This window comes from Leucopleurus acutus, assembly GCF_964270905.1.
Source record: "Leucopleurus acutus genome assembly, chromosome: 12".
NCBI classification, from domain to species: Eukaryota; Metazoa; Chordata; class Mammalia; order Artiodactyla; family Delphinidae; genus Leucopleurus; species Leucopleurus acutus.
The window spans coordinates 88,361,252-88,388,032 of NC_139154.1; the positions used below are offsets into that span (position 1 = coordinate 88,361,252).

At 48.7% G+C, this 26,781-nt stretch overlaps 1 protein-coding gene across 1 annotated transcript; it reads left to right on the forward strand.

Annotated features, from left to right (window-relative positions):
- On the forward strand, positions 1-26,730 carry VAX2 (ventral anterior homeobox 2; the record flags this gene model as incomplete). Its single annotated transcript, XM_082852014.1, has 3 exons — positions 1-238; positions 19,821-20,008; positions 26,293-26,730. The coding sequence occupies 3 exons, from the start codon at positions 1-3 to the stop codon at positions 26,728-26,730; spliced, it is 864 nt and encodes a 287-aa protein (XP_082708140.1).
- Between the last annotated feature and the right edge of the window lie 51 nt (positions 26,731-26,781).

Here is a 26,781-nt window from a genome sequence, read left to right on the forward strand (position 1 = left end):
ATGGGCGATGGGGGCGCCGAGTGCGACCGCGGCACCTCACGCCGGGAGTCGCGGAGCGGGCGCGGCGGGGACCGCGGCGGAGCGGAGGACTCGAGTGCTGATGCCGGCGGCCGCAGCCCAAAGGAGACTGCCGGGACCTCCGCCTCCAGCCCCGCGGGCTCCAGGGAGAGCGGCGCCGACAGCGACGGGCAGCCGGGGCTCGGAGAGGCAGACCACTGCCGCCGCATCCTGGTGCGAGGTAAGAGGACAGCTTGAAGCCCTGGCCCACCGGACGCCCCTCCCATCCCCTACTGGCGCCTCCGACCTTCCTGCATCCTCCACCTCCCAATTCATATATTCATTCAGACAGTCATTATTCAGTCATTCATTCAGCAAACATTGTTTTGAGCGTCTATTGTGTGCTGGACAGCGAGCTGAGTGCAGGGGACAAAGCGGCGCCCGGTACCGAAGAAATCCGCATTTCACCGCCTTACGATTCTCAGCTTCCCAGGCCCATCCGGGCGGGTTACTGTGGCGGGGGCGGAGTTGCGAGTGCGGGATGCGGAGAGCCGAGTCCCCGCCCCGCGGCCCTCGCGGCGGGTGCGGAGAAAAGCGTCACGAGCGCTCCGCGGGGTCAGGACGAGGAGGCATCAGCGTCCGGAACCGCGGGAGGAAGGGGCTAGGCTCCGCTCAGCAGCTGGGGCGCTCCCCGACCCCTGCCCAGCCCTGTTTCCCGTTCCCAGCCACGCAGACGCACCGGGCTGCTCCCGGGAGAGGGTGCCGGGACGCGGAGGGCGGCGTGCGCCCCGCTCGCCCGCCTGGGCTTCGCTTTCTCGGTTCCCACTTCCTCGCGGCGCCTGGGCGCAGCGGGCTCTCGGCGCGGCATTCTCCCGGCCGGGCCTTTTGCGTCTCTCCCGTTCTCCCTCACCCTTCGCCCTCCTCTCTTCTTTCCTGGCCATTTCTCTCCGCCGAGCTCGCATTCCCTTCCTGCAAGCGTCCGAGTGCCCAGCTCTGCCTGGCTTCCTCGCCGCGAAGCTGAGGCTACCCCGGCCCCCAAAGACAGCCTCACGCGAAGCTCTAGGCTCGCCTTTAGCCGGACCCGGGCCTGGCCTAGCGAGATGGGAGAAGACAGGGAATCCCAGAGTCTTGCCTTCAGCCCGTCCGTAGGCCGTGGTCGGAGCCTGAGGTCTGTTCCCCCATCATCCCGGAGTCCCAGGACCGGGAGACCCAGCGCCTAGAAGAGGCCACTCGAGAGTAACGGCTGCCCCGGCCTCCTCCTCCAACTCGCTCCCGGCTTCCTCCCGCTGCCTGTTTCTTGCCCCTTCTTTTTGAGCACCTCTCCTGCAAGCCTAAGGGCCTAGAAAGAAATCAGCCAGAGCTGATTTCCTCGGCCACTGCCTAGGGAAGGGAAACCAGCCTGACTGACACTGGCTCGAGCTCGCTCCAGCGCTAGGACCCCGAGTTTGTCTGATCTCGGCTGGGCTGTGTGGGAGCTACCCAGACGCAGACTGGGACACCTTGGCCTGGTCGGGCACAGCTGCTGGGTTTGGGTGGCTCTGGGCAAAGGGGCTAAGGTAGAGCATGGAGGCGGCCCAATGTGAAGTTGACTGATGACCATCTTGGACACAGACTCAGGGACCCTGGTCTTCAGAAAACACAGGAAACTCCAGGCCAGGTATGGTCACCCAGCACTGTTCTGGGTCAGGCTTGGGTCAAAGGACGGTATGGGGAGGTGGTCAAAGGACAGGGTATGGGGAGGTGGTCCCCGCCCAACAGGGATTCCAACAGGTATGTGGACCTGTTGGGCACCTGGGATTAAATTAGATCTCATTCCATAGACTGTGGGATGTCCTGGGTACAAGGTGTTAGCAGCCAGCTTGGAGTTCCATTAAGGAAATCTGCAGGGCTTCCAGAAACAGAGAAATCAGCCCCTTAAGCCCACACTCCCAAATTTAGGACCTCAAGTCCCTGCAGGACACTCACCACCTCACACTCCATCTATGGGTAGTCATTTCCTTCTGCCTGGACAGTTGTGAGTTCTGTGTCCACTTACCATCCCTTCTGCTCTACTAACTCCACATGTAGATCGGATAGATTTTGTGTATGATGTCAGTCAAATAAATCCTAGGTAAAAAAAAATAATAATAACTCCTAGGTGTAGACTCACAAAAGGTAGGAGTAAAAAATTACCCTCCAAGAGACCACACTCTAGGAGCAACCCACAGCCAGGAAGAGAGGGACCCCCTACTGTATGTGGGGCAGCTTGTGTGCATTGGCAGGTGTACTTTTGCAAATGCGTGTAGGCAATACAGCAGTGCCATTACACTTATACAGTATAATGGAAATAGAGCACAGAGGAAGTATTTATGCACCTAAAAGAAATAAAAGGTAAACAGGGCCCTCCTAAATCCCTCTGTCCTTTCCATTTAATGACAAGGAGGTTATTACAGGCCTGAGATACCAGGGACCTCATTTACCGCTAATCCCGCCTAGCCAGGGTCACCTGTGTCACTCCAGCCCCACTGGGCCCAGGGCAGAGGCTCTGACAGATGAAAGGCCCTGCACTGGTGAAGGGAAGTCTGCAGCGTCTTGGCCCCTGGCTGAATGTCCCTCCAGTATGCTCTAAGCGAAGAGTACATTTTACCCTTGACTTCCAAGGACACATCCTCCCAAAGTACCCTTGGAGGAAACCATAAAAAGGGGGGAGGTAGGCGGTTAGCATCTCAGCTGTCAGGTTGCTGGTGGGGTGAAGATTCTGGGAAAGAGCCCCACTCTCTCTGGGTCTTTCTTTCTGTCTCTTTTCCACTCAGCACTTGCTCCCTTGAGGGCTCTACCCCAGGGTAGCAGATCTGCTGGGGGAGTCCCAAGGTGCAGGGGAAGAAGAGGAAAGCCTGGTGCTGGAATTAAGCGAAGTTGGCTTGCAATACAGGCCTTACTACAGCCCTTTGAACTTGAACTAGTGTCTTTGCCTCTCCGTGCCCCAGTTTCCTCATCTGTACAAAGAAAGCATAGTGCTTCCTTACAAGGGCTATGCTAAGGGTCAGAGATGGTGTCTATAAAACTGCAACCAACCGACAGGATCTCCATAAATATTCCATTGAATGAAAGGGGAGAGAACTCAGGAGACTCAAACTGCTTCAGGCAGTGGGCCTACTTCCTCAGAGGCCTCCCCAACTTCACCCCCTGGGCCCAGAGGCTGTGTTAAGTGTTGGGAGGTGAACGGCCAAGGGGTCAAGGACCGGCTAATGAAAGGAGGCCCAGTGCCACCTTGCAGACCACGCAGTGCGGCCCCCTGCATCCCCTTTGAGGAACCCTCGCTCCACCAATCACTCACGTTTCCCTGCCTCTGCAAAATGTGGGTCAGGGAGCCAGGGAGGCTGACCTTGCTGCATCCCCTGCCTCAACATGGAGGCTGCTTCGTGCCACACATGGGCACAAACAAGGCCACTGGGATGACGGACGTACACACAACAGGCACCCCACACACCCCACCGGGGACACAGCTAGGCTTCCACAGGGACCTTAGAGCCGCCTAGGCTGCCCCACACCTCTGCTTGCACAGCCCGTTGACTGATGAGGGGAAGGGGTGGGAGATCCTTTTGTTTTATGTTTGGAAAGGACAAGAAGGGGTGGGAGATCCTTTTGTTTTATGTTTGGAAAGGACAAGGCGCGGGCAGGAAGCAGATGGAAGGAGAGCCATGGCTCTAAGTTAGCCGCAGCCTTGGGTGATATGGCTTTTTCCGTTGAGCCGGGATCCCTGCAATCAGAAGAGGTGGGACAACTCTCCCCCCAAAACTCCCAAACCCCACAGTCTATGCACACTCAGATGCACCTACGTGATTCGCAAGTTAATCGAGTCGAATTCAACAACCCCTCTGGCTAGAGCCGGAAATGGCTGCCTGCCAGCGTCACCCCACCCAGCAGATGTTGTGAACAATGCCTAGCGCTGGTCCCAGCTCACCCAAAGCGTCCCTCTGACCTGCCAGTCTCAAAACCCCAATCGGGCCTCACCAACTCTGTGCTGCCACCTTGGCCTGAGTGGAGCAGGATTTAGAGGCTGCCGGCCGGGCACTCCCGCACCTTGAGGCCTGCGGGACTCCGGGCCTGGCTCAGCACCCCTCTGTCTAGGAGCAGGGAGACAGGAAAACTGTGGAATCCTTTGACTGAGTGAATGGCTACCCCCTCACCCCATAGCACCAACACCCACTAGCGGAAATGCTTTCATCTGGGAGCCTGATGTATGTGACCAGTGGCTGGGGATGTGGGAGGACACAGGAAGTCCAGGGCCTCTGGCTGTGGCTGAACAATTCCCTCTGTGGATGTGGGTTTGGGGCAGGGGGTCATTGAATTTAGTGGTGTTGCAGCCCCCTGAGAATCCGAGTGCAGTGATGCACCCGCGCTGCAGAAATGCATGGGTCAAAACACAGCACAATGGTGTACACCAGGCAGGGCACTGGACGGATGCTGCAGACATGTCTGAGGACGCTGGGCAAGGGGCCAAGCCTTCCGGGGCTTGAGCTAGTATCGACCCATGGGAACAGACAACCCCCTTCTGCAGCCAGGGCTGGGCTCAGCGTTGACCAGCGTCGCCTCCCTTTCTACTTGAATTTACAGCAGCCCCTGGACCTAGGAGGACTCCGCCCAGACCTATCAGTCCTCCCCCGGCAGGTTGTGGCAGCTCCACAAGGGCACACCTGCCATCTTCCTGATGGGGTGTTTTGGCAGTGGAGTCGGTGAGGCAGAGTGTTGTATTGGAAGGAGCACTGGATTGCGAGTCCCAGCACCTGGGCTCTCCAGACACCGGACCTCGGGACTATAGCCTCAGTATAAGTCTGCTGAGAGGCGATAACCCAGGACCAGCCCGCCAGGCAGTGGTTGAAAGGTTTAAATGATTCACGCAGGGGATTGCATTTTGGGGTTTTTGGTTTTAGTTTTAGTTTGGGGGCTTGTGGCAGGTATTAGGTTTCTTTTATATTTTCCTGGGATTGTATTTGTTTCATGTTTATGCCTTGTTTTTGGCAGAAGGACCCGCATTCTCGGGCGGGTCTGTGCTGGGCCCTTTCATTTTTGCTCTTTATTTTTCTCCTTTATATCCATGCCCCCACCCCACCCCCAACACACACAAGCAGAAGCAGACCAAATGCATCGTCTTGTTGGTGTGTCTTGCGTGCACCGTTTCATTTTCAGGGAACTGTGCAGGGCGTTTGGCGGCTCCTTGTGTTCTCAGCTCTTGCTGCCGCCCTGGGTGGGCTCTTGAACTCGGGTGCCGGTGGACCCGCTGCCGCATCCCGCGCGCGCCCGCGCGCGCACACACACGCACACCTGAAAGGTCTGAGCTCCCAGGTGGCCCACAGGTGACCCAGCCGGGCAGGGAGGCTGGGACTGCATGTGCGTACTCGGAACTGGAGGGGAGGGAACGGACTGCAGCAGCGTGTGTCCCTGGGCCTTTGTACGGTGACACCAAACAGATTGGGTCTCCGCACACTGTGCACCCCCCGTGGCGACAGAGGGCTTCTAAGGCTCCTGTTGGCCCTACGCTCTTTCCTCAGTTATGCCGGACTCAAGTCTGGGGCCGTAGAAAACAACGCAAGCTCCTCTCAGTTCGCAGTTGCTTTGATTTGTACTTTAAGTGGGCGTGGGGCCGGCGGGGGCGGGATAGAGAAAAGCATGTGAATTTCGCCTTTTATTTCCTGTTTGCTTAATATAAACTAAAGATCGGCTTGACTCTCCTCGGAAAGCGGGTAGCGGATTGCTCTCCGTGCATCCGCGGAGTTGCGTACCCCAGTTTGAACATCTCTGACAGAGGACGCCGAGGCAGAGTAGGCCTGCCCAGGGATCCCCGGGACCAGGGGTGGTCAGTGCGCTTGGTTTGCCCCCCACCCCGCGCCCATCCAGGAGGGAGGTTGGAGGGTCTCGGCTAGGGGTGCCGGGGTGGCAGTGGACACTTCGGAAAGAGGTGGCAGTGCCAGGACCGAATCTGGCCTACAAAGCCGGGGAGTGGGCGGACCCGGAAAAGCCAGGGCTTCGAGCGCGGCCGGGGGATGGGGGCGACCGTGGGATGCTGCTTGCCACCCCTCCCCCGAGGCCTAGTCAAATCCCCCGAACCAACTCTCCCACGTTCTCCCATGATCTTGCCCTTTGCTTGCTAGTTGATTCATTCCACAAACATTAATGAGTACCTACTACGTGCCAGACCGACCCGGTGGGGCTGCAGGTGCTCAGCTTACCAACCGAGAGACTGCCTCGCAAGCGGGGACTTGCCGGGGTCCTGACCCGCCCCGGCGGCGGGGCCCGGGTGGCGAGGGAGCGATGTCGGCGCTAAACTCAAGGGAAGCGGGCGCCGGAGCCCGGTTCCCTTGATGCCCCGCGGGGACCACGTAGGAGGTAGTCACCGCCCTTGCCAAACCCACGCGATCTCCCCAGACGCGTTCCGTACACATACAGTAGGCACTCAGTAAATATTTGCCGAACGAATGAGAGGAGGCGAAACCATCCACATCTCGTGTTTCACGAGGTAGGAGGCCGCAACGCCCCTCCCTGGGAAGAACATCTGTTGTGAAATGACCTCCTTATTTTTTGACGTTACAGAGTCGTTCCTTACATGAAATGGTGATGATGCCAGAGCGCAGAATAACTGTTAAAATATAAAGTTGACGACGCCATGTTTCTGTAATTTCGTGCAATCCTCAACTTGGGAACCACTGAAATACAAAACCTGAAAAAGTTCAAATATGGTTTGTTTTACTGGTTCCTTGGATCCCCAGGGCCGGGGAGGCCCCCTAGAGGAACAGGAGGCCGAGGGAAGCACAGGGCCGAAAGGGCGGTAGTGAGTCTCCCGGCTCTCTGCAGCTGCTTAGGGTGAGGTTCCACCCGCAAAGACAACCAGGTAAATAACTAGATAAATCCGCGCTCCTCCTCCCCGTCCAATTCACACGTCCCCAGTCCTCTGTTGGAGCTTGAAATAGCCGGGTATTTAAAGTCACGGTTTGTTCTGTGTTTTGCTTGTCCCGCCGCCCACGGCGGAGCTGCGGGGAGCCAGGGCGCGGCGGGTGGAGGACCCCCCGCGAGGAATGTAAAGGCCACGCTCACGATGTAGACAGGAAGATAGAGAAATTAAATTCAAAAAGTAATATGTGCTCAAGGTAAAAACAAACAAACCGAAGTGGTAGAAGCCAGCATACCCAGTTTCAGGTGTGTTTCAGGAGATTTCCTCGCTCTCCTATACAGACAGTAGCGAAAGCGGAATCATATTACATAAGTTGTCTTGCGATTTACCATTTAAAAAAAAATACAGTCCGCAGGGATCATCTCTTTGGCCCGTTTCACACAGTTCCGTGACTGTACAGTACTCCTCTGGTGGGGGAATGCCGGATTCTCCTATCCTCTGGGAGAATGTTCCTGTTATTTTTCCCTGGTACAGGGAAGCATTGTTTGTAACTGTGAAAAAGTAGAACCAACCTAAATATCCATCAACAAGGGACTGGTTAAATTAAATTTTATTATATCTGCTTAATGCAGTACTATGCAGTGGTTAGAGCACTTCCAGATACAAAGACTTTTTGTTTGTTTGTTTGTTTGCGGTACGTGGGCCTCTCACTGTTGTGGCCTCTCCCGTTGCGAAGCACAGGCTCCGGACGCGCAGGCTCAGCGGCCATAGCTCACGGGCCCAGCCGCTCCGCGGCATGTGGGATCTTCCCGGACCGGGGCACGGTGTCGACTCTCAACCACTGCGCCACCAGGGAAGCCCTAGATACAAAGATATTTATTAAATAAAGTTTATCAAATGAAAAAGTAGTTTACAAAAAATCTTACTTTTGTAATATATAACCTACATATTTATTATTTTTCAATTACTAGGGAAGGTTTGGGAGATTGCGAAATGAGCTCTCAATGCCCGGGTCTTTGTGCCCTTGAGTGTTTCCAAAGGATAAATCCTAGCAGTGGAATTGCTGCTTCAAAAGGTTTACACACACTAAAAATTTTTTTAATGTGTATCCTTTAATTTTAAAACAGTAACTATTTCATTTGATTCAAATATCAAAAAGTTGTTTTAAGCACACAGTGAATAATCTCTCTCCCATCCGTGTCCCCCATCCTTCAGTTCCCACCTGGCTCAAAGGCAGCCATTATTTACTGCTTTCCACTATGTTCTTCGAAATAATTTCTATGCTTATGCAAGTCAGTGCAGCTATATTACCTTTTTTCCTTTTGTTTTTTACTCATATGGTGACATCTCTATATATTTTTCTGCACCTTGTTATTTTCACTTACCAGTGTATCTTGGGACGTTAAGAACTTCTTGTTAGTTTTTTTACAGATGCATAGTATTACATTTATAGAGACTGGATGGACCATAATGTATATTATATAACCCGTGCCTTAATGGCAGGCATTTAGCTTTTTTCTTATCTTCTGTTATTATATACAATGCTGCAATAAATCAGCTTGTTCCTTGGTCATTTCCACATGTGTGAGTATATCTGTCAGAGAAGTTCCTGAAAGTAGGTTACTGGGTCAAAGAGTATCTGTATTTGTAATTTGAAAGACAGTGCCCAGGAGCCCTCCATAAGATGGTACCCACCCACTGCCCAGCAACGCCTGAAAGTGCTTGTATCCCCAAATCTTGCTATCACAGTTCACACTTTGTATCTCGATAGATGTTAAGTTGTTCTTCCAGGGGAAAAAAATGTTTAGCAATTTATACCCCGCCTTTGCCCTTTCCCCATATTGGACATTGTATATCTTACATACCTTTGCTAAGAGGTACCTCACCGACATTTTAATTTTTATTTCTTTGATTATTAGTGAAGTTGAGCATTTTTTCATTTTTATTGGCCAGTTGTATTTCTTCTGCTATCTATTAATTCATTTCATTTGACCATTTTAATTTTCAAATATTCCTTTCCTTACTGATTTGTAGAAATTCTGTATTATGGACGGTAGCTCATTGCTTTCAATATATGTTGCAGTTGTTTTTTTAGTTTATAGATTGTTCTCTAATTTTGTTTCTGATGTCTTGTTTTCTGAAGTACAAAATATCTTTCTAATTACAAAACCAATCTGTGCTGTTTTGCTGTATCATGTAAAAATGGAAAGTTCTTCATTTCCTCCACATAATACACTTCTACTCCCAATATGCAATCTCCCAAACTTTCCCTAGTAATTGGAAAACATAAATATGTAAATTATATATTACAAAAGTGAGAGTTTTGGCAAACTGCTTTTCTTCATTTAATAAACATCTTTCTGTCTAGAACTGCCTCATTATTTTTAACAGCTGCATACTACTACATTATGCAGATATAATAAACTTTTATTTAACCAGTCCCTTGTTGATGGATATTTACGTTGGTTCTAGTTTTTCACACTTACAAACAATGCTTCAGTGAACATCTTTGTATCCTAATTTGAACAGATTTTTTTTAAAGTCTCAGGAGACAATGTGAAAAATATGTAAACAGGTGAGAGATTTTATTATATTAAGAAATGGTTGTTAATGTTTCTAATTGTGACAATAGTATTGTGATTGCTTTTTTAAAGGAGTCTTTAGAGATACGTATAAAAGTGTTTCTGGATGAAATGATATGATGTCTGGGACTTGCTTAAAATCACAGGGATATAGAAGGAATGGGACTATTCCTGAGTTTATAATTGTTGAAGTTGAGGGATAGGTATATCAGAATTCATTATACTATTCTCTCTCATTTTGTATGTTTGAAATTTCTCATGATGAAAATTTTAAAATTATAAACATCATTTCACATATGTCTGGTATGCATATAATTACAGGATAAAGTCCTAGAAGTGAAATTTTAAAATACAAGTATATATGCTTAAAACTGTGATTGTTATTTCTAAATGCCAAAAATGTACGAATTTATACTCGCAGAAATTGTATATAAATGTGCCATTTCTCCACATCCTCCCAACCCAGGATATACTCAATCTTTTAGAGTAAAATCTTTTCAAGTGAAAAAAAATCTTATTTTATTTGGCGTTTTTAATTACTAGTGAGGTTAAACATATTTTCATATACTTATTTTTCATTTTTATTTCCTCTTCTGTGAATTTTTCATTCATATACTTAGCCATTTCTCTATTGGTTTGCTCATTGTTTTCTTATAGTAGTAAACATTATTTATACATATTTATATATCAATATATGTTATATAAATATACTTATGTAAACATATAACATATATGTAGTATATGTAAACATACAAACAAATACATATTTTAAAATATTTTATAAAAGGGAAATGATCCCTTTTTCTGTGACGTGTTGCAAACATCCCCAGATCTTTTTCTTTTTCTTTTTCTTTTTTTTTTTGACTTTGCTGTGAGTTGGGGGGTTTTCTGAACTCAAATTTAAACTTTAATCACATCTAATGGTCATTTCCTTTTGGACTTCTACATTTTAGTTCTCAACTAGAAAATTCTTCTCCAACAAAAGGTAACAATATTATATATATTATATATAATGTATATGTTATATATATTTATAATACAATACTCTTAAATTTTGTTACAAAAAATTCAGTATACATTACAATTTTTGAGTTTATAATTTATCTTTTATTTTTCTTTCTAATGTCTCTTCATTTTTGAAGTATAAAATATCCATTTTTTAAATTTTTTATTTTATATTGGAGTATAGTTGACTAACAATGTGTTAGTTTCAGGTGTTCAGCAAAGTGATTCAATTATACACATACACGTATCTATTCTTCTTCAAATTATTTTCCCCTTTAGGTTGTTACATAATATTGAGCAAATATTAGGGAGTTTGAGATTGACACGTACACACTGCTATATTTAAAATGGATAACCAACAAGCACCTACTGTATAGCACAGGGAACTCTGCTCAGTATTGTGTATAAGATCCTTTTAATTACAAACCTAATCCATGCTGAAATCATGTGAAAGTTGAAAATTTTTCATTTCCCTCACACGATACACTTCCACTCCCAAGACGTAACCTCCCAAACTTTCCCTAGTAATTGAAAAACATAATTATGTAAGTTATATATTACAAAAGTGGGATATTTTTGCACACTGCTAAAATAGTCTCTTCACAGACTGTGATAGTCTTGGCAACAAACCAAATAATAGAGAAGTGCATAAAGTAAGATGGAAGAGGGGCTTCCCTGGTGGCGCAGTGGTTGGGAGTCCGCCTGCCGATGCAGGGGACACGGGTTCGTGCCCGGTCCGGGAAGATCCCACATGCGGCAAAGAGGCTAGGCCCGTGAGCCGTGGCCACTGAGCCTGCGCATCCGGAGCCTGTGTTCCGCAACGGGAGAGGCCACAACAGTGAGAGGCCCGCGTACCAAAAAAAAAAAAGTAAAATGGGAGAAATCTTCTCTCCCAGACCAGCTCCCACTCCACAGAGCAAACAGAAAAGAGGTGTTCAACCTGCCAGACTTAATTCTATGTAGGTACAAGCACACACACACACAAAGTTTAGTTTTCCCTTTTGTTCTTTATAAAACTGGGTTTGTACACATGTACTTGTTGTTTTCACGTAGCAGGATTTAATGGACATCCGTTCAGGTCAGTGTATGGAGATGTACCTCATTCTTGTTAATGTCTATATAACAGCCAAAGGCAAGACTATACTGTGACTTTATCAACAGTATTCCTGTTGATAAACATTCAGCTTTTTCTTTTTTTTTTCTTTTTGTCCTCTTACAAACTGCTACAAACAGTGAGTCTATCTTTATGAAAGTATACCAATATTTCCCAGGGGTAGAAACCTCTATAAAATTTCTGAAACAAAGGAACTATGCATTTTTTAATTTAGCTAGGCATTGTGAAATGACCCTCCAAGAAAAGCTTATTTTGTATTAATTTGTATTCTCACCAATAGAGCTTGAAAAAACCTATTTCCCCTCACCTTTGCCAGCACAACTTTCCCAGCCTGATAAATAAAATATGGTATCTGAAAAAGAAATTATCTCATTGCTGTTCTAACTTTCATTTTCTCTAAGTCCCTCTGAGCTTGAGTATTTTTTCATATATTTTAGCCATTAGTATTTCTTCTCCTCTGAATAACCCTTTCGTTTAATTTGTTAAGTTTCCCACTGGACTGCTTGACTTTATTTATTAGACTATAGAGGCTGTGTGTGTACTAGACATTAAGACTGTTATGCATGTATCATTAACATTTTCTCCCAATCCGTCACTTGTCTTTTAACTGTCGCTCATCCTGCAGAAGCTTTTATTTCTAGGTACTCAAATCTGCCATTCATTTTTTTTAATTCTTCAGAGTTTTTATTCCATTTTTAGAGCTTTGTTTTTCACACCTAAAGTTTTAATCCATCTTGTGTATATTTTTGCATGCAGTGTGAGATAAATTACTTTATTCCAGATAATGAGCTAATCGTCCAAAAGCCAGGTCTTTAATAATCTCGTCTTTCCTCCAACTAACTTGAAATATCTTTATAATATACCAATTCCTCATATAGGCATGGATTTCCTTCATAACTCTTGTGTCATCATCATACCATTTTAGTTGCTGTAGATATGTAATATATTTTGCTGTAATGGTAATACAAGTATTCTCTCCTCATTCTTTACATTTTTTCTCAACTATTCTTCCATTTTTAATTTTCCCAATAAACTTGAGAATGAATTTTTTATAAGGAATTTTTATAGTGATCACATTATGTTTGTTAAGGCAGGAAGGACCTTGTCACACTTAAAAATCAGCACAGGACTTCCCTGGTGGCACAGTGGTTAAGAATCCGCCTGCCAATGCTGTGGACACGGGTTCGATCCCTGGTCTGGGAAGGTCCCACATGCCACGGAGCAACTAAGCCCGTGCGCCACAACTACTGAGCCTGTGCTCTAGAGCCCATGAGCCACAACTAGTGAGCCCGTGTGCCACAACTACTGGAGCCCATGCACCTAGAGCCCGTGCTCCGCAACAAGAGAAGCCACTGCAATGAGAAGCCTGCGCTTCTCAAAGAGTAGCCCCGCTCCTTGCAAATAGAGAAAGCTCGTGCACATCAACGAAGACCCAATGCAGCCCCCCCCCAAAAAAAATCAGCATGTTAACAGCTTATCATGCAAAGGAACTACCTGGGTGCTACCTGGATGAAGTCGGGTAGGACTTTGAGGGGGTCTATTGGGAGAGGTAGGTGGAGAGGGTAATTTTTGGTCCTGGAGGTCAAGGGCATTAGCTATCTGTTATCAAGCAGGGGTCATCACCTCTCCCATGGCAAAGGCTCTTTGGATGGAACTCACTCTCCCCTCTACCCCTAGGGCTCACCTCTCTTTGAGGAGATCTGAAAGACAGCAAAACTCAGCCTTCATTCCAGTTAGACTTACGCAATTCACCCTAACAAGACCCTACCCACAAAGAGGCTCTGCAGTTAAGCTGCCCCTCCTTCCCGGTGCTTCCCCCGCAACCCCACCTAGAAAAGGAACAATTCCGGAAAGGGGGCTCTGTCAGTAGGATGGACTAGATTTTGCTGCAGAGACAACCCAAAACTTCAGAGGTTTAACAAAACACAAGTATATTTCTAACTCACTTGATAAGTCCATCACAAGTGGGCAGGGGCTGGTCTTGGTACTCAGAAACCCAAGCTTCAGCTTGGCTCCTGCCTCTATGACTATCACAGTAGGGCGAAGGCGGTGTGGCAAATCACGAGCCAGCTTTTGACGTGTTCTCCTGAAAGTGCCTGCATCCTTTCCTCTTGACTAAAACAAATTCTATGGCCACATCTGATTGCAAACGGCAGAAAATCAGTGCAACCCTACCACGTGCCTGGAAGGAGTTGAAAACACTGGCGAACAGCATTCATGGCTTATACATTAACTTGACTTTGATGAGTGGCCTTCTCTGCCACTCCTGGCTAAAATAGCAAATACAAAAACACACACTATGACTCTTTTTTTTTTTTTTTTTTTTGGTCTGCCTTGGGTCTTCGTTGCTGCATTCGTGTTTTCTCTAGTTGTGGTGAGCGGGGGCTACTCTTCGTTGCGGTGCTCAGGCTCTAGGCGCACGTGCTTCGGTAGTTGCAGCACACAGGCTCAGTAGTTGTGGCTCGTAAGCTCTAGAGCACAGGCTCAGTAGTTGTGGCACACCGGCTTATTTGCTCCGCGACATTTGGGATCTTCCCCGACCAGGGATCAAACCCACATCCCCTGCATTGGCAGGTGGATTCTTAACCACTGCGCCACCAGGGAAGTCCCACACACTATGACTCTTGTATGTTAGCTATTTGGAGAGGGTCAGTAATATCCCCTTATCTTGTTTTATTTTCTTCACAGCATTTATCAGTACCTTTCATATTCGTTTTTAAATTTATTATCTGTCTTTCTCCCTTACACAAGGTCTATGGGAACAGGGACCTTGTCAATTTTGCTCATTTCTATATCCTCAGACCTAAGAATACTATTTGGCACATAGCAGGCACTTATTAAATTTATGTTGAATGGTTGAATAGACACAGTTGTTTTATTTACATAAATGGGGTAGTACTACTTACTTTCTTTCACTTAATGTCAGTTCATATAGATATTGCCTCATTCTTTTAAATTGCTACATGGCATTTTATAAAATATGAATGGTATAAATGTACCACAGTTTGTTCAGCCATTTCCCTTACAGGGAACACTCAGGATGCTTTCGAATTTTCAACATTTTGAACAGTGCTTCAGCAAACATTCTTATATATACCTTGGAGCACGTGAGCCTGTGCTTTTCTGGATAAATACCTACTAAACTAAAATTGCTGGGGCAGTAGTTGTGTGCATCTTTAAACTTGACAAATGCAGCCTTAAACGTTGTGACAATTTATGGTCCTACCAGCAGTGAATGGGAGTGTGGATTCCCCAACAGCGCATCATTGCTTTATTAATCATCTGCTAATGTCTTTCCAACCTTAAGGGAGATAAATGATTATCCATTGTTGCTTGAACTTGCATTATCCTGATTACTGTGAAGCTGTGCTCATTTTTTCATATATTTATTGGCCATTTGGATATCCTTTCTGTGAATGGCTCACATAAATTTACTTGACCATTTTTTCTCTTAGACTATTGCCCTTTTTAAAAAAATTGTGTATTCATAATTGCATTTTATATATCTGGATATTATTTCTTTGCCTTTTAAAAAAAGATTTTCTTCAATTCTGTCTTTCATATTTTATCTTGGTTTTGGTGCCTTTGTCATACAAAAGTTTTAGCTTTAATGTAGTCAAATACATCCTTTATTTTTCCTTTACAGTCCAGGTTTGCATTTTGCTTGGAAAGCTCTTCCCAAGCTTAGGATTCTAAAAATAGCCTCCTATATTTTCTTTTAATCCCTTTATCATATTATAGTCTATGATTTGCTCTCTAATCCATTTGAAACATTGTTCTTTATGGCGTGAGATGTGAAGTTAACTTGATTTTATTCCAAACGGATAATTTATGGTCATCAATCTACTTAACTCCACTGATAGACTAGACCAACCTGTCCCCATATAGAATGTTCCCTTTATCATAAACTCTGTCACTATATGTACATGGCTCTATTGTGTATTCCTTATTCCATTTTGTTTCCCAATATTCAGTTATTTGAATACCAACTTTACTATTTCTATTATACCCATGTTTCATTTATTTACTTAATATTTTAGCATAATATATTTTAAAACGAAATACCTACTTTAGCTTCATGCTAAGCATATAAAATCATAGATTTAAATTTTTTCTAGTAAACCCTAAAATAAGTGCATATCTTTTGAAATGACAAAGGTTAATTTATGTACCATTCTAAATCATCTTACAAACCACAAGTGAAATGCAAAGGCATTTGGGGAAACACTATTGTATTCTTTCCACTAATGGATTTGTCAGTTTCTGTGACAAAGCATCGTTCTAGCTTCATGGCATGTTTTGTTGTTGTTGTTGTTAATGTTTTATTTTGAAATAGCTGGAGAATCACAGGAAGTTGCAAAAATGGTAGGGAAATCCCATGTATCTACAACCTAGCTTCTCACAATGGTCACATCCTATATAACTATAATAATGATCAAAATCTGGAAATTGACATTAGTACAATGTAGTTAACTAGACCACTGACCTTCTTCAGATTTCACCCATTTTTTGCATGCACTTTTTTCTTTGTATATAGTACTATGACATTTTATCACAGTTATAGATCCATATAACCACCACCCCAATCAAGATACAGAAACTGTTCTGTCACCACCAAGAAACCCCTATATAGTCACAGCCTCCCTTCCCTAACCCCTGGCAAGCACAGATCTGTTCTCCACTTCCGGAACTTTGTCATTTTGATAATGTAATATAAATGGACTCATACAGTACATAATCTGAAGGACTGCCTTGGCTTTTTTCACTCAGTATAATTTCCCTGGAGATGGATCCAATTTGTTGTGTCTATCAATAGCGATTGTGGTACCACGGTTTGTTTATCCATTCACCTGTTGAGGGACATCTGGATTGTTTCCATTTGGGAGCTACCACAAATAACGCTACTATGAACAACTCCCTGTAGATTTTGATGTGAACCTAAGATTTCGTTTCTCCGGGATAAATGCCCAGGAATGAGGTCACGGGGTGGTTAATATAGGTTAAACTACCAGGTCAGTTTCCAGAGTGGCTGCACCATTTTACATTCCCACCAGCAAGGAATGAGAGACCTCGTTTCTTGGCATCATCACCAGCCTATTGGCACCCTTTTTTTTTTTTAATTGAGATGCAATTCACGTAACGTAAAACTTGAATTTTTTTTTTTTTTTTTTTTGGCTGTGTTGGGTCTTCGTTGCTGCATGCAGGCTTTCTCCCGTTGCGGCGAGCGGGGGCTACTCTTCGCTGTGGTGTGCGGGCTTCTCATTGCAGTGGCTTCTCTTGTTGCAGAGCACGGGCTCTAGGCACGCGGGCTTCAGTAGTTGTGGTGCACAGGCTTCAGTGGTTGTGGTGCACGGGCTTTGTTGCTCCGTGGCATGTGGGATCTTCCCGGACCAGGGCTCGAACCCCTGTCTCCTGCATTGGCAGGCAGATTCTTAACCACTGTGCCACCAGGGAAGCCCCTCAGTCTTTTACTTTTTGCTACTCTGATACGTATTTCTCCTGGTTTTCATTTGTTTTCCCCTAATGGCTAGTGATGTTGAACATTCTTTCATGTGCTGATTTGTAGGGCCTGTTTGGATATCTGGGGACCGGTCTGAGGTGCCTTTGTTCCATGCTCCTGCCTCTCCTGGCCCTGAGGAGGAGGGCTGCCCTTGTCTGCTCCCCAAGGCAGGAATGCTCCACTTAGCTCCTCTACAAAGAGGAAAGGGGGGGCGCTATATGGTTTGACCTCAGTGGTCAGGAGCACAGGCTCAGAGCTTCAGGTGGGCTCCAGGAGGCTTACCCGGAAGAGGATATGAAGCTTCCAGCACCACGTATGATACCCCTCACCCTGTCTCCTGTTCACACCACCCCCCAAGACACTTTTAATAAAATCAGTGCCTGTGGAGCTGGGCTCACTTGAGTGTTGTGAGGAAAGTTCTGAGACTGGTTTCACAGTTGTAGACAGTATAACCTGTGCAAAGGGGACCCAGTCACAATGGGATCACAAATATTATGCCACTATTTTAAAATGTAGAAGGTATCGGGGTGAGGGGAAGCTTGAGTTGTCCCCAAAGGCCTATGGTTCTACCAAGCCTCCAAGAGCAGGGCGCCCTTCCGTGTGCTGTGCTCTGCCCAGCGCCCTGGCAAGACTAGCCCAGTGGTGGGGGAGGGCAGCCTCTGGGCCATGACTCTGTCCCCCACCCAGGCTCACCTTCTCCCCGAAGGTTGGCCGAGAACACGAAGGTGCTCGAACCTCTGAGATCGGGGGCAGGACCTTCGAGCTAGGAGCCCATGAAGAGCTGAAGTGCACCCTGGAGGAGTGAACATTAACTGGCCCTAGCAGGAGGCAGGAAGAACCGGTCTCATAAAATACACTGAGGGACTTGGAGGGAGAGGTCTCAGGTTCACCCTCTAGAGTAGGGATTCTGAAAGTAGGCTTTACAGTCCTGTGGCTGAGAAGCAGCCTCTTAACAAACAGCACATCCCAAATGCAATTCCTTTCCTACGTCTTCCAGGGCAATGATGAACACATTCAGAAGATTCCATTTTCTACCCATGACAAAAGTTTTCTTCACTATAACCTATCAATTGAATCACTAAGGATTACTAAAAGAGGGTATTCATCAAGTAAAATGAGGGTGTTTCTAGACCTTATTAAACACTGTCAGTATGAACTTGGGTAAGTGACTTAAAATTTGTTCCTCCATTTCCCCATCTGTAAAGTGGGGATAATAACAGTTCCAACTTCACTGAGACATGCACAAAGTTTAAGTGCTTAAAACGGTGCCTGGCCCAGAGCAAGCATTGCAGAGATGTCAGCTATTATTATGAGCGGCCACAGCCACTTAACGCTTCTGACCGCATTGCAAACTTCCACTGTGCATGCCCCCTGGAGATGGGCAGAGTTCCTGCAAGCTTGGAGGTTTGCTTTGTTACCTGTGCTTGGTAACAAGTGCTGCCTTGAGTTGGTAAGTTTCCCAGTGACACTCACCTTCCTATGTAACAGTAAATTACTCTTAGTTTAGCTTTATCGTTATTAACAGCACGTGTTGGGAGAGGTTTGGTAAATCCTACAGAATATGATGCTGCATATTTCCACACTTTAATTTTTGACATAAAACTTTTCTAATAACTAGATTTCAAGCCATCAGTGTATGTGGTTCAGACGTGGATCATCTTTGCCCCTATACTGAAAGCTGATGTGTATATATATATATAAAACCCCCCACCCCAAGAAATTTTGCTTTTGCTGAGTTCTTTCAGTGGGACTATATGGTGAATGTGGGCTACAGATTTTTCAACCTTTCCTAGGTAGGCTCCAAAATATTAGAAGACCGGGCTTCCCTGGTGGCGCAGTGGTTGAGAGTCCGCCTGCCGATGCAGGGGACACAGGTTCGTGCCCCGGTCCGGGAAGATCCCACGTGCCGCGGAGCGGCTGGGCCCGTGAGCCATGGCTGCTGGGCCCGCGCATTCGGAGCCTGTGCTCCACAACGGGAGAGACCACAACAGTGAGAGGCCCGCGTACCGCAAAAATAAATAAATAAAAAATATTAGAAACCCCATGCATGGAGGGCATCGGACCAGGGCCCAGGAGGGTGGCCCTGCTGAACAGAACTAGGCACACGAGGAGTGGCAGAAGTTCCCCCTCTCAAAGGCACCCCAGAAGCTTGATACAGTGGCAATGGTTCTCGGGCTCCTCTTGGGGATCCCAGCTCTACCCCACACCAGCAAGCCTCTTCATGGACCCCAGGAGGGTCTGTGGACAGAGACTGCACCCATACACACTAGACACACATACACACTAGACACACACACACACACAGACACACACACACACACACACACACAGGGCTTAAGACCTGGCTCTGGACATTTCCTCTGGTAAGCCTTACCTGATTGATCATATCCAACTCTAATCCATCTTTTCCTCTGCACTTGAGGACTTGGTATTTCTCTTTCCATTTTTTGCTTATTCTGCTAAGGGAAGACAATCCTGACTGGGTCAGACTGAGTCCTTTCTGACCAGGCTATGATGATAGTCCTGACATTTGTGCTGAGGCCCATTCGCATACATACATTAGATACAACATACTGCATTGGGTGATTAAGGAGGTAAGGCCCAGAGAGGGTAAACAACTTATCAGAGGTCACACAGCCAGGCCCAGACATGAGGAGCTCCCCATCAGATTATGCTGCCTCTCATTAAGATCCTCATTGGGGGCTTAAATCCTTAACTAGTGAACTAACTTGCCTCTTTTCATGACCCCTGCAGATGCCAAAGGAACCATCCGGGAAATTGTCCTGCCCAAGGGCCTGGACCTGGACCGGCCCAAGCGGAGCCGCACATCCTTCACAGCTGAGCAGCTGTACCGCCTGGAGATGGAGTTCCAGCGCTGCCAGTATGTGGTGGGCCGTGAGCGCACTGAGCTGGCCCGTCAGCTGAACCTCTCGGAGACCCAGGTAAAAGGGCAGGGCCAGGCCACTCCATCCCTGCCCTGGCAGCCCGGGGAAGTCCTTGGGGTGTGAGGCCTGTGGGCTGCTGCTCGGAGACCCAGCTTTGGAGTTCAGACATGTACTAGGGAAGGGCTTAAAGTTACAGATAAACCAGAGAAAATAAATATAGTGCTGACAAGAGAAAGTTGGTATATGCCAACAGGGTGTGGGTGAGGGAGTCGGGGTGGGGTGGGGGGCTTCTGAGTGTATCAGGTGCTACTTCCAGTGGAGTATGGGAATGGGAGGAAGGGTCATTCAAGTTGCCGGGGGGTGTCTGTTGGTGCAGGAGGGAGCCTGCAGGAAGGCATAGTGAGGGGTGGGCTTGCTGGGAGCAAAGATTCAGCGGCGAGATGAGGCATTACAAAATTGGGCTCGGGACCTCTCATTTCCCCATTCTGGGCCTTCTCCCATCCTCCCTTCATCCCAGTGTGCCTCTAAACCTCCTGTTGGAGAGAAGGGGTCTGAATGCACCCTTCACCCAGGAAGGGCTTAGCACATAGCACTGAGCACCTACTCTATGTGAATGGAGGTATTTCAAGCTGGTAATAGAGCTAAATAATAATAATAGTAATAGTACTACTAATAGTATTGGGTTGGCCAATAAGTTCGTTCAGTTTCTCCATAACATCTTAGGGAAAAACCTGAACGAAATTTTTGGCCAACCCAAAAATACTTCCCCAGTACTTACTGTGCTGAGGCGCTGTTCTAAGTTAGTTGTTAGTTTACTAATCCCTCCCAACAACCCTATGATGTAGCTACCAATATTATCCCATTTTAGAGATCAGGAGAGGTTCTGCCCAAGGTCATATAATTACTAAGTTCCAGAAGTAGGATTTAGACAAGCAGCCCGGCCTCTTTATGCTGCCTGTAAACTGGGTAACCACCCTGGAGCTTGTCAAAAAAGACTTAGACACTCTAAGTCCAGCTACAGGTAAACAGCGAGGGAGGTCAGTCAATAAATGTATGGAAAGGGCCAAACCAGGACACATGAAGGGAAGGGGAGAGGAAGGAGAGGAGAAGGAAGCAGACAGTCTGGGGAAAGCCGCCAGAGGACCTGTGAGGCTCTCCGAGCACCACCCGCTGCCGCCCTGGCCCTGGCCTTGGTACCGCCGTCCCGCGGCAGTGAGGTCAGGATCGTGGGCAGCTGGGAGCAGCTGCTGTCCTGCAGGCCGGGGCATCTCCGCCTGGACTGTTTTCCTCCACCTGCCCCTGTAGAGCCCCAAACAACCCGGCAAATGACCTGGGGCAGCTGGGCCCTCCGTCCAGCTGAGTCACTGGGGCTGGAAACCAGGCTGTGTTCAGGGGGCCTGCAGTGGCCAGGCGGGGCCAGAGCTCCGGGTGGGGAGTCAGGGAGACCCCCTCAGACCCTGAGGTCTAGGCACAGAGTCACCCCTCCTCTTTGCCCTAATTTCCCTCTGCGTTGCCTAGCTTTACCCCCAAACTCTCCCCTGAAACTTTCTTTCCAAAGGCACCTCAGATGCCCAGGCCAGAAGCTCCTTCTCAGTGCTCATCCTTCCCCTGCCCTGCCTGCAGTACAGGCTACATTTATCTGCCCTTGAAGGTCAAGGCCAAGCCTCTTCTCCCCCAGGAAGCCTTCCCTAAGGCTTCTTGACTTTGCTGCAAGACCTATTCCACATGGCTTGACCTGTAAAAGTGTGTGGGGTGGGTGTGTGTGTGTGTGTGTGTGTGTGTGTGTGTGTGTGTGTGTGTGTGTGTGTGTGTGTGTGTGTGATGTGGTGGGCACCAACCAGTATGCACTTCCCAAAAGCAAGAATGTATTTGAAAGCCACATCTGCTCTTCAGCCCTCCCTGGGGAGCCCAGCACACAGCTGGGCACCCAGTGGGCCCTCAGTGAATCCTCGACTAACTGATTATTGCCAACCCTCCTTCTTCTTTCCCCAGTCCTGGGGTTTTGCAGATAATTTACAGTGTAACTAACACTTACTGAGAGCTTCTGTGCACCAGGCACTGTTCTAAGTGCTAGATGTGTTCTAACTGGTTTAGTCTTCACCACAGCCTCGTGGGATAGGTGTGCAGTTTTTCTTCTGACACCACTTCCCACATTAAATGTGTGGTGTTCTCCCACACCGAGAGCAACCAATTCTCCAATACCAGCTGGGTTTTCAGCAATGCAACTCCATTCAGTTCTGACCCTAACTCCCGGAGTTAACACAGACACTACAGGTTAAGGGCTCAGCCTCATGGGACAGTCCCACATCAGATGCCAGTAGCAAGTCCCAGGGCCGCCCATACTTCTGACCAGCTACAAATAGGGGGGTTCCCACATCCCCCTCCTTAGGCTTGATAATTTCCTAGAATGACTCACAGAACTCAGGAAAATACTTCTCACTGTATTTACTTTTATGGATTGATTATAAAGAATACAACTCAGAAACAGGCAGATGGAAGAGATGCATAGAGCCAGGTAGAGTGGGGAGAGTTCATGGAGCGATCCTCATCGTTCAAGAGACTTTATAACCCAGTGTCCAGCCCCTTCCGCTCCCTGGAGGGGTGGGGCTGGAAGTTCCAACCCTCTAGTCACAGGTCTGGTCTTTCTGCCACCAACCCCCATTCTGAAACTAGGGGTCCGCCCTGAGTCACCTCATTAGCATAAACTCAGGTGTGCTCAGAAGGAACTGGTTATGGATGACAAAAAGCTCTGGGCCAAGAACCAGGTACAAAGACCAGGTGTATTTTTTCAGTACACCAGAATGGCTCTTTATTATTTTTACGTTAAAGAGAAGGAAACTGAGGCGCACAGAAATTAAATCACACGCTCAAAATGTAAAGCAGGCACATTCATTAGCTCTTCTAATCTTTATAAAAAGATGACTTTCAGGGCTTCCCTGGTGGTCCAGTGATTAAGACTCCGCACTCCCGGGCTTCCTTGGTGGCACAGTGGTTGAGAGTCCGCCTGACGATGCAGGGGACACGGCTTCGTGCCCCGGTCCGGGAAGATCCCACATGCCGCGGAGCGGCTGGGCCCGTGAGCCACGGCCGCTGAGCCTGCGCGTCCGGAGCCTGTGCTCCGCAGCGGGAGAGGCCACACCAGTGAGAGAGGCCCGCGTACCGCAAAAAAAAAAAAAAAAAAAAAAGACTCCGCACTTCCAACACAGGGGGTGCAGGGAACTAAGATCCCACATGCCATGTGGCATGGCCAAAAAATTAAAAAAAAAAAAGATGACTTTATGGGTAATATTATCCCCATTTCAGAAAGCTGAGCCTCAGAGAGGCTAATTAACTTGCCCAAGTTTATATGGCTAGAATTTTGTGGAACTCTCAGTATATTCACCCATACTTTGGGGTGAATATATTATTGAATGCCTGCTATGTACCAGGTGCTGTTCTAGGCATGCCCTCCCTTCTCTGTTACACCCAGAGCTGCAGCAGGACTGGACGGGTAGGAGATCACTGGTGAAATCTTCCCTCATCATTGGTGGCACCCCTGTTACTGCCACTCCCTTTGTACCTACTTGCCCTCCGTCTGCTGGGAGCGGTCAGTGCCAGTCTCCACTACATCCTCAGATTCCTGAGGCAAGGAGCCATGACTTCTGAGTCTGTCCTGTCCCTCTAGTTCAGAAGTAGGAACAGAGAAAGCGAACAATAAACAATACCTCACCCTGAGTGTGGGCCAGGCTAAGCCCTCTACAGGGATTGCCTATTTGATCCCTGCCACAGCCCAGGTTTTTCGTTTTGTTTTGTTTTTGGCTGCGTTGGGTCTTCATTGCTGCACAGCTCTTCTTTGCGGTGCGCGGGCTTCTCATTGCGGTGGCTTCTCTTGTTGTGAAACACGGGCTCTAAGCGCACAGGCTTCAGTAGGTTGTGGCTCACGGGCTCAGTATTTGTGGCTCGCAGGCTCAGTAGTTGTGGCACACGGGCTTAGTTGCTCCGCGGCATGTGGGATCTTCCCAGTCCAGGGCTCGAACCCGTGTCCCCTGCATTGGCAGGTGGATTCTTAACCACTGTGCCACCAGGGAAGTCCAGCCCAGGTATTCTTAGCCTCATTATAGAGATGAGAAACTGAGACTCAGGGGTTCTTGGGGGTGGTGCCTGGCCTGAGGTAGGCGCTAGCCTGGCCGAGAACCCAGGAGGCTTCCCAGCGGGGGAAAGGATTGCAGTGACACGCAGAGCCACGGTCCCCACGGGTCTGGTGGGACCACTTCCTGGAGCAATCAAATTCCAGAGTGACTAATAGTCACTTCCTTCAGCCAGACTTGGTTGAATCTTCCTCGGCCATCCCTTACCCGTAACACCTTCAAATGTCGCCTCTTCAGAGGCGCTGTGTTTGCCACCCCACCGATAAGATGGTCACCTCCCCGCCTCTCCCCTCCTTATTGTGCCTCCAAAGTGGCAGCCCACACACTGTTACCTGTGCATGCCAAGTTAAGTACAGAAATGGAGAAGTGTTTAGAAATACACATAGCAATTTTTCTAGTAACTCATTTTAATTGTAGTTTACAAAAGTATTGGCCCACGACAGATTGGAAACTTAAATAAAAAGTGGTTCCTCCCTACGAATAATTTGAGAGACGCTGCCCAAAGCACTTATTGCCACCCGACAGCCACGCCTGTTTGTTTTTATTGGTTGTTTGTCTTCTATCTCCCCCTCTCCCGTGTGTCCACTCCACACGGCAAGGATTTGCTCTGCTTGGTGCACTGCTGATTCCGCCCGCCTAGAACAGCGCCTGGCACAGAGTGGGCACTCAATACCTATCTGCTGAATGATGAGTGAGTGAGTGAATGCAGCAGTCAACCTCAAGTAGATCCCGTAACTCCCTGGTCACTTTCAGTTATTGAAACTCAATCCAATCCCGTTTAAAACACCCAACTCACATCTGTTTCAAATCTTTTCTTCCCTCCCCCTTCGCCCACTCAGAACAGGCCTGACTCACTGCTGGAGCGACCTGCAGGGGAAAAGCCCCTCCCATCACAGCCGCTAGAAGGGAGTGTGCTCTGAGCCACCTGTCACCCTCACCCACAAGCAACCTCCCCCAGGGTAGGAGGGCAAGGAGAGTGGCACCTTCTGGCCTGAGGAGCCTCATGGCTGGAGGTCTTTGCTAGAGGGGCAGTTGCTCCCACAGGTGGCATGTCAGGCATGGCCCCAGGCAGCCTTAGCTCTGCGCTCACCCTGCCCAGGCCAGCCTCCTCCTCTCCACCTCTCCTTCACCTGGGACTACATGAGTTGCAGCCTCCCTTATGTCCTCCGAGGTTGGAGGGAAACAGCGGGTCTCCCCATGCTTTTCTTTCTGGGCCCTCCACTCCGTGGTCCCTCCTGGTCCTGCTGGCACAGACTACCCAGCCAGCTGCCAGCCTGTGGGCCAGAGGCAGGACCAGCCTCTGTGCTCCTGGGGACACGGGTCTGGGTGCTGCAGTGATTGACATGTTTTCCAGCTGAGGAGCAACTGTCAGTCTCTCCTTCTCTCAGGCATTTCCAGGCCCTGCAAGTGATTCAGGACCCAAAACCTGCTTCCTGGGGGGAGCACCCTGTCCTTCCCAGAGAAGGGAGAAAATCCCATCACTGTCAGGGGGCCCGCAGAACTGACCACTGAGCTCCTCCCCAACCCCCAGCCTTCCTTTCCTTCTACAGACTAGGATGGGGTTGGAGTGCTGGGTGCTGGGTGCCGGGTGCCAGGTGCTGGCAGAGGGCAAGTTCTCCTCCTCTCAAAGGCCTTGAAAAAGGTCTCTGCCCTTTGGTTGGTGGCTTCATTTAGGATGTCCCCAGCTTTGGGTGTGTGGCCGTTGGAAGTGTCCCTCACCATCCTGACGCATCTTCTTACACTTGGTATCACGTTGAGAAGCCTTTATAGGTGATGGGGTGGGAGGGAACTGCTGAGAGTTTCAAACAGGGGGATGGCCAGATGGGCTAGGGAGCTCCCTTCAGAGGCAGCATGGGGGCTGAGACAGGAGGAGGGGGGTGGCTAAGAGTGGAAGGAGTGCGGGCCAAGAGGGGAACTCATCTGTGCCCTCCCACCTCCACCCTCCAGCTGCCGATCCACCCCTCCATCCTAGGGTCAGCGTAGCAGTGGAGGGGTGCCCATGATTTGGGGGGCCAGTGTCTCTTATCAGTTCCCCCAGTCAGCCTGATTGTGGGAAGATCTTAATGACAGTCTGATTTCTCTTCTTTCCTCTCTCACTGCACCCCTGCTCCCCCCCCACTCCCCTGCCCCTTCCTTTGCTCGCCCCGCCCCCGCCGCCACTTGGCTCCTGTCCCCTCTCGCTCGCTGACACCCCTCCCCTTGCTCCACCCCAAGGTGAAGGTCTGGTTCCAGAACCGCCGCACCAAGCAGAAGAAAGACCAGAGCAGAGACCTGGAGAAGCGGGCGTCCTCCTCGGCCTCCAAGGCCTTCGCCACCCCTGACATCCTGCGGCTGCTGGAGCAGGGCCGGCTGCTGTCCCCGCCCAGCGCCCCCAGCCTTCTGACGCTGACCCCCGGCCCGCCGCGCCTGCCTGCCAGCCACAGGGGCGCCTCCTTGGGTGACCCCAGGAACTCGTCCCCGCACCTCATCCCGCTGACCTCAGCCTCAGCGTCGCCCCCGCTGCCGCCCCCTCCGCCAGCCTTCTGCTTCTGCACCGCCCCGCTCCTGGACCTGCCTGCTGGCTACGAACTGGGCTCCTCGGCCTTCGAGCCCTACAGCCGGCTGGACGGGAGGGTAGGCAGCCCCGGCGGCGGCAAGAAGGCCAGCGCTTAAGTCTCCACCCCCCGTGTGACACTGGGCCCCCAAGCACAGCACCACCCTGGC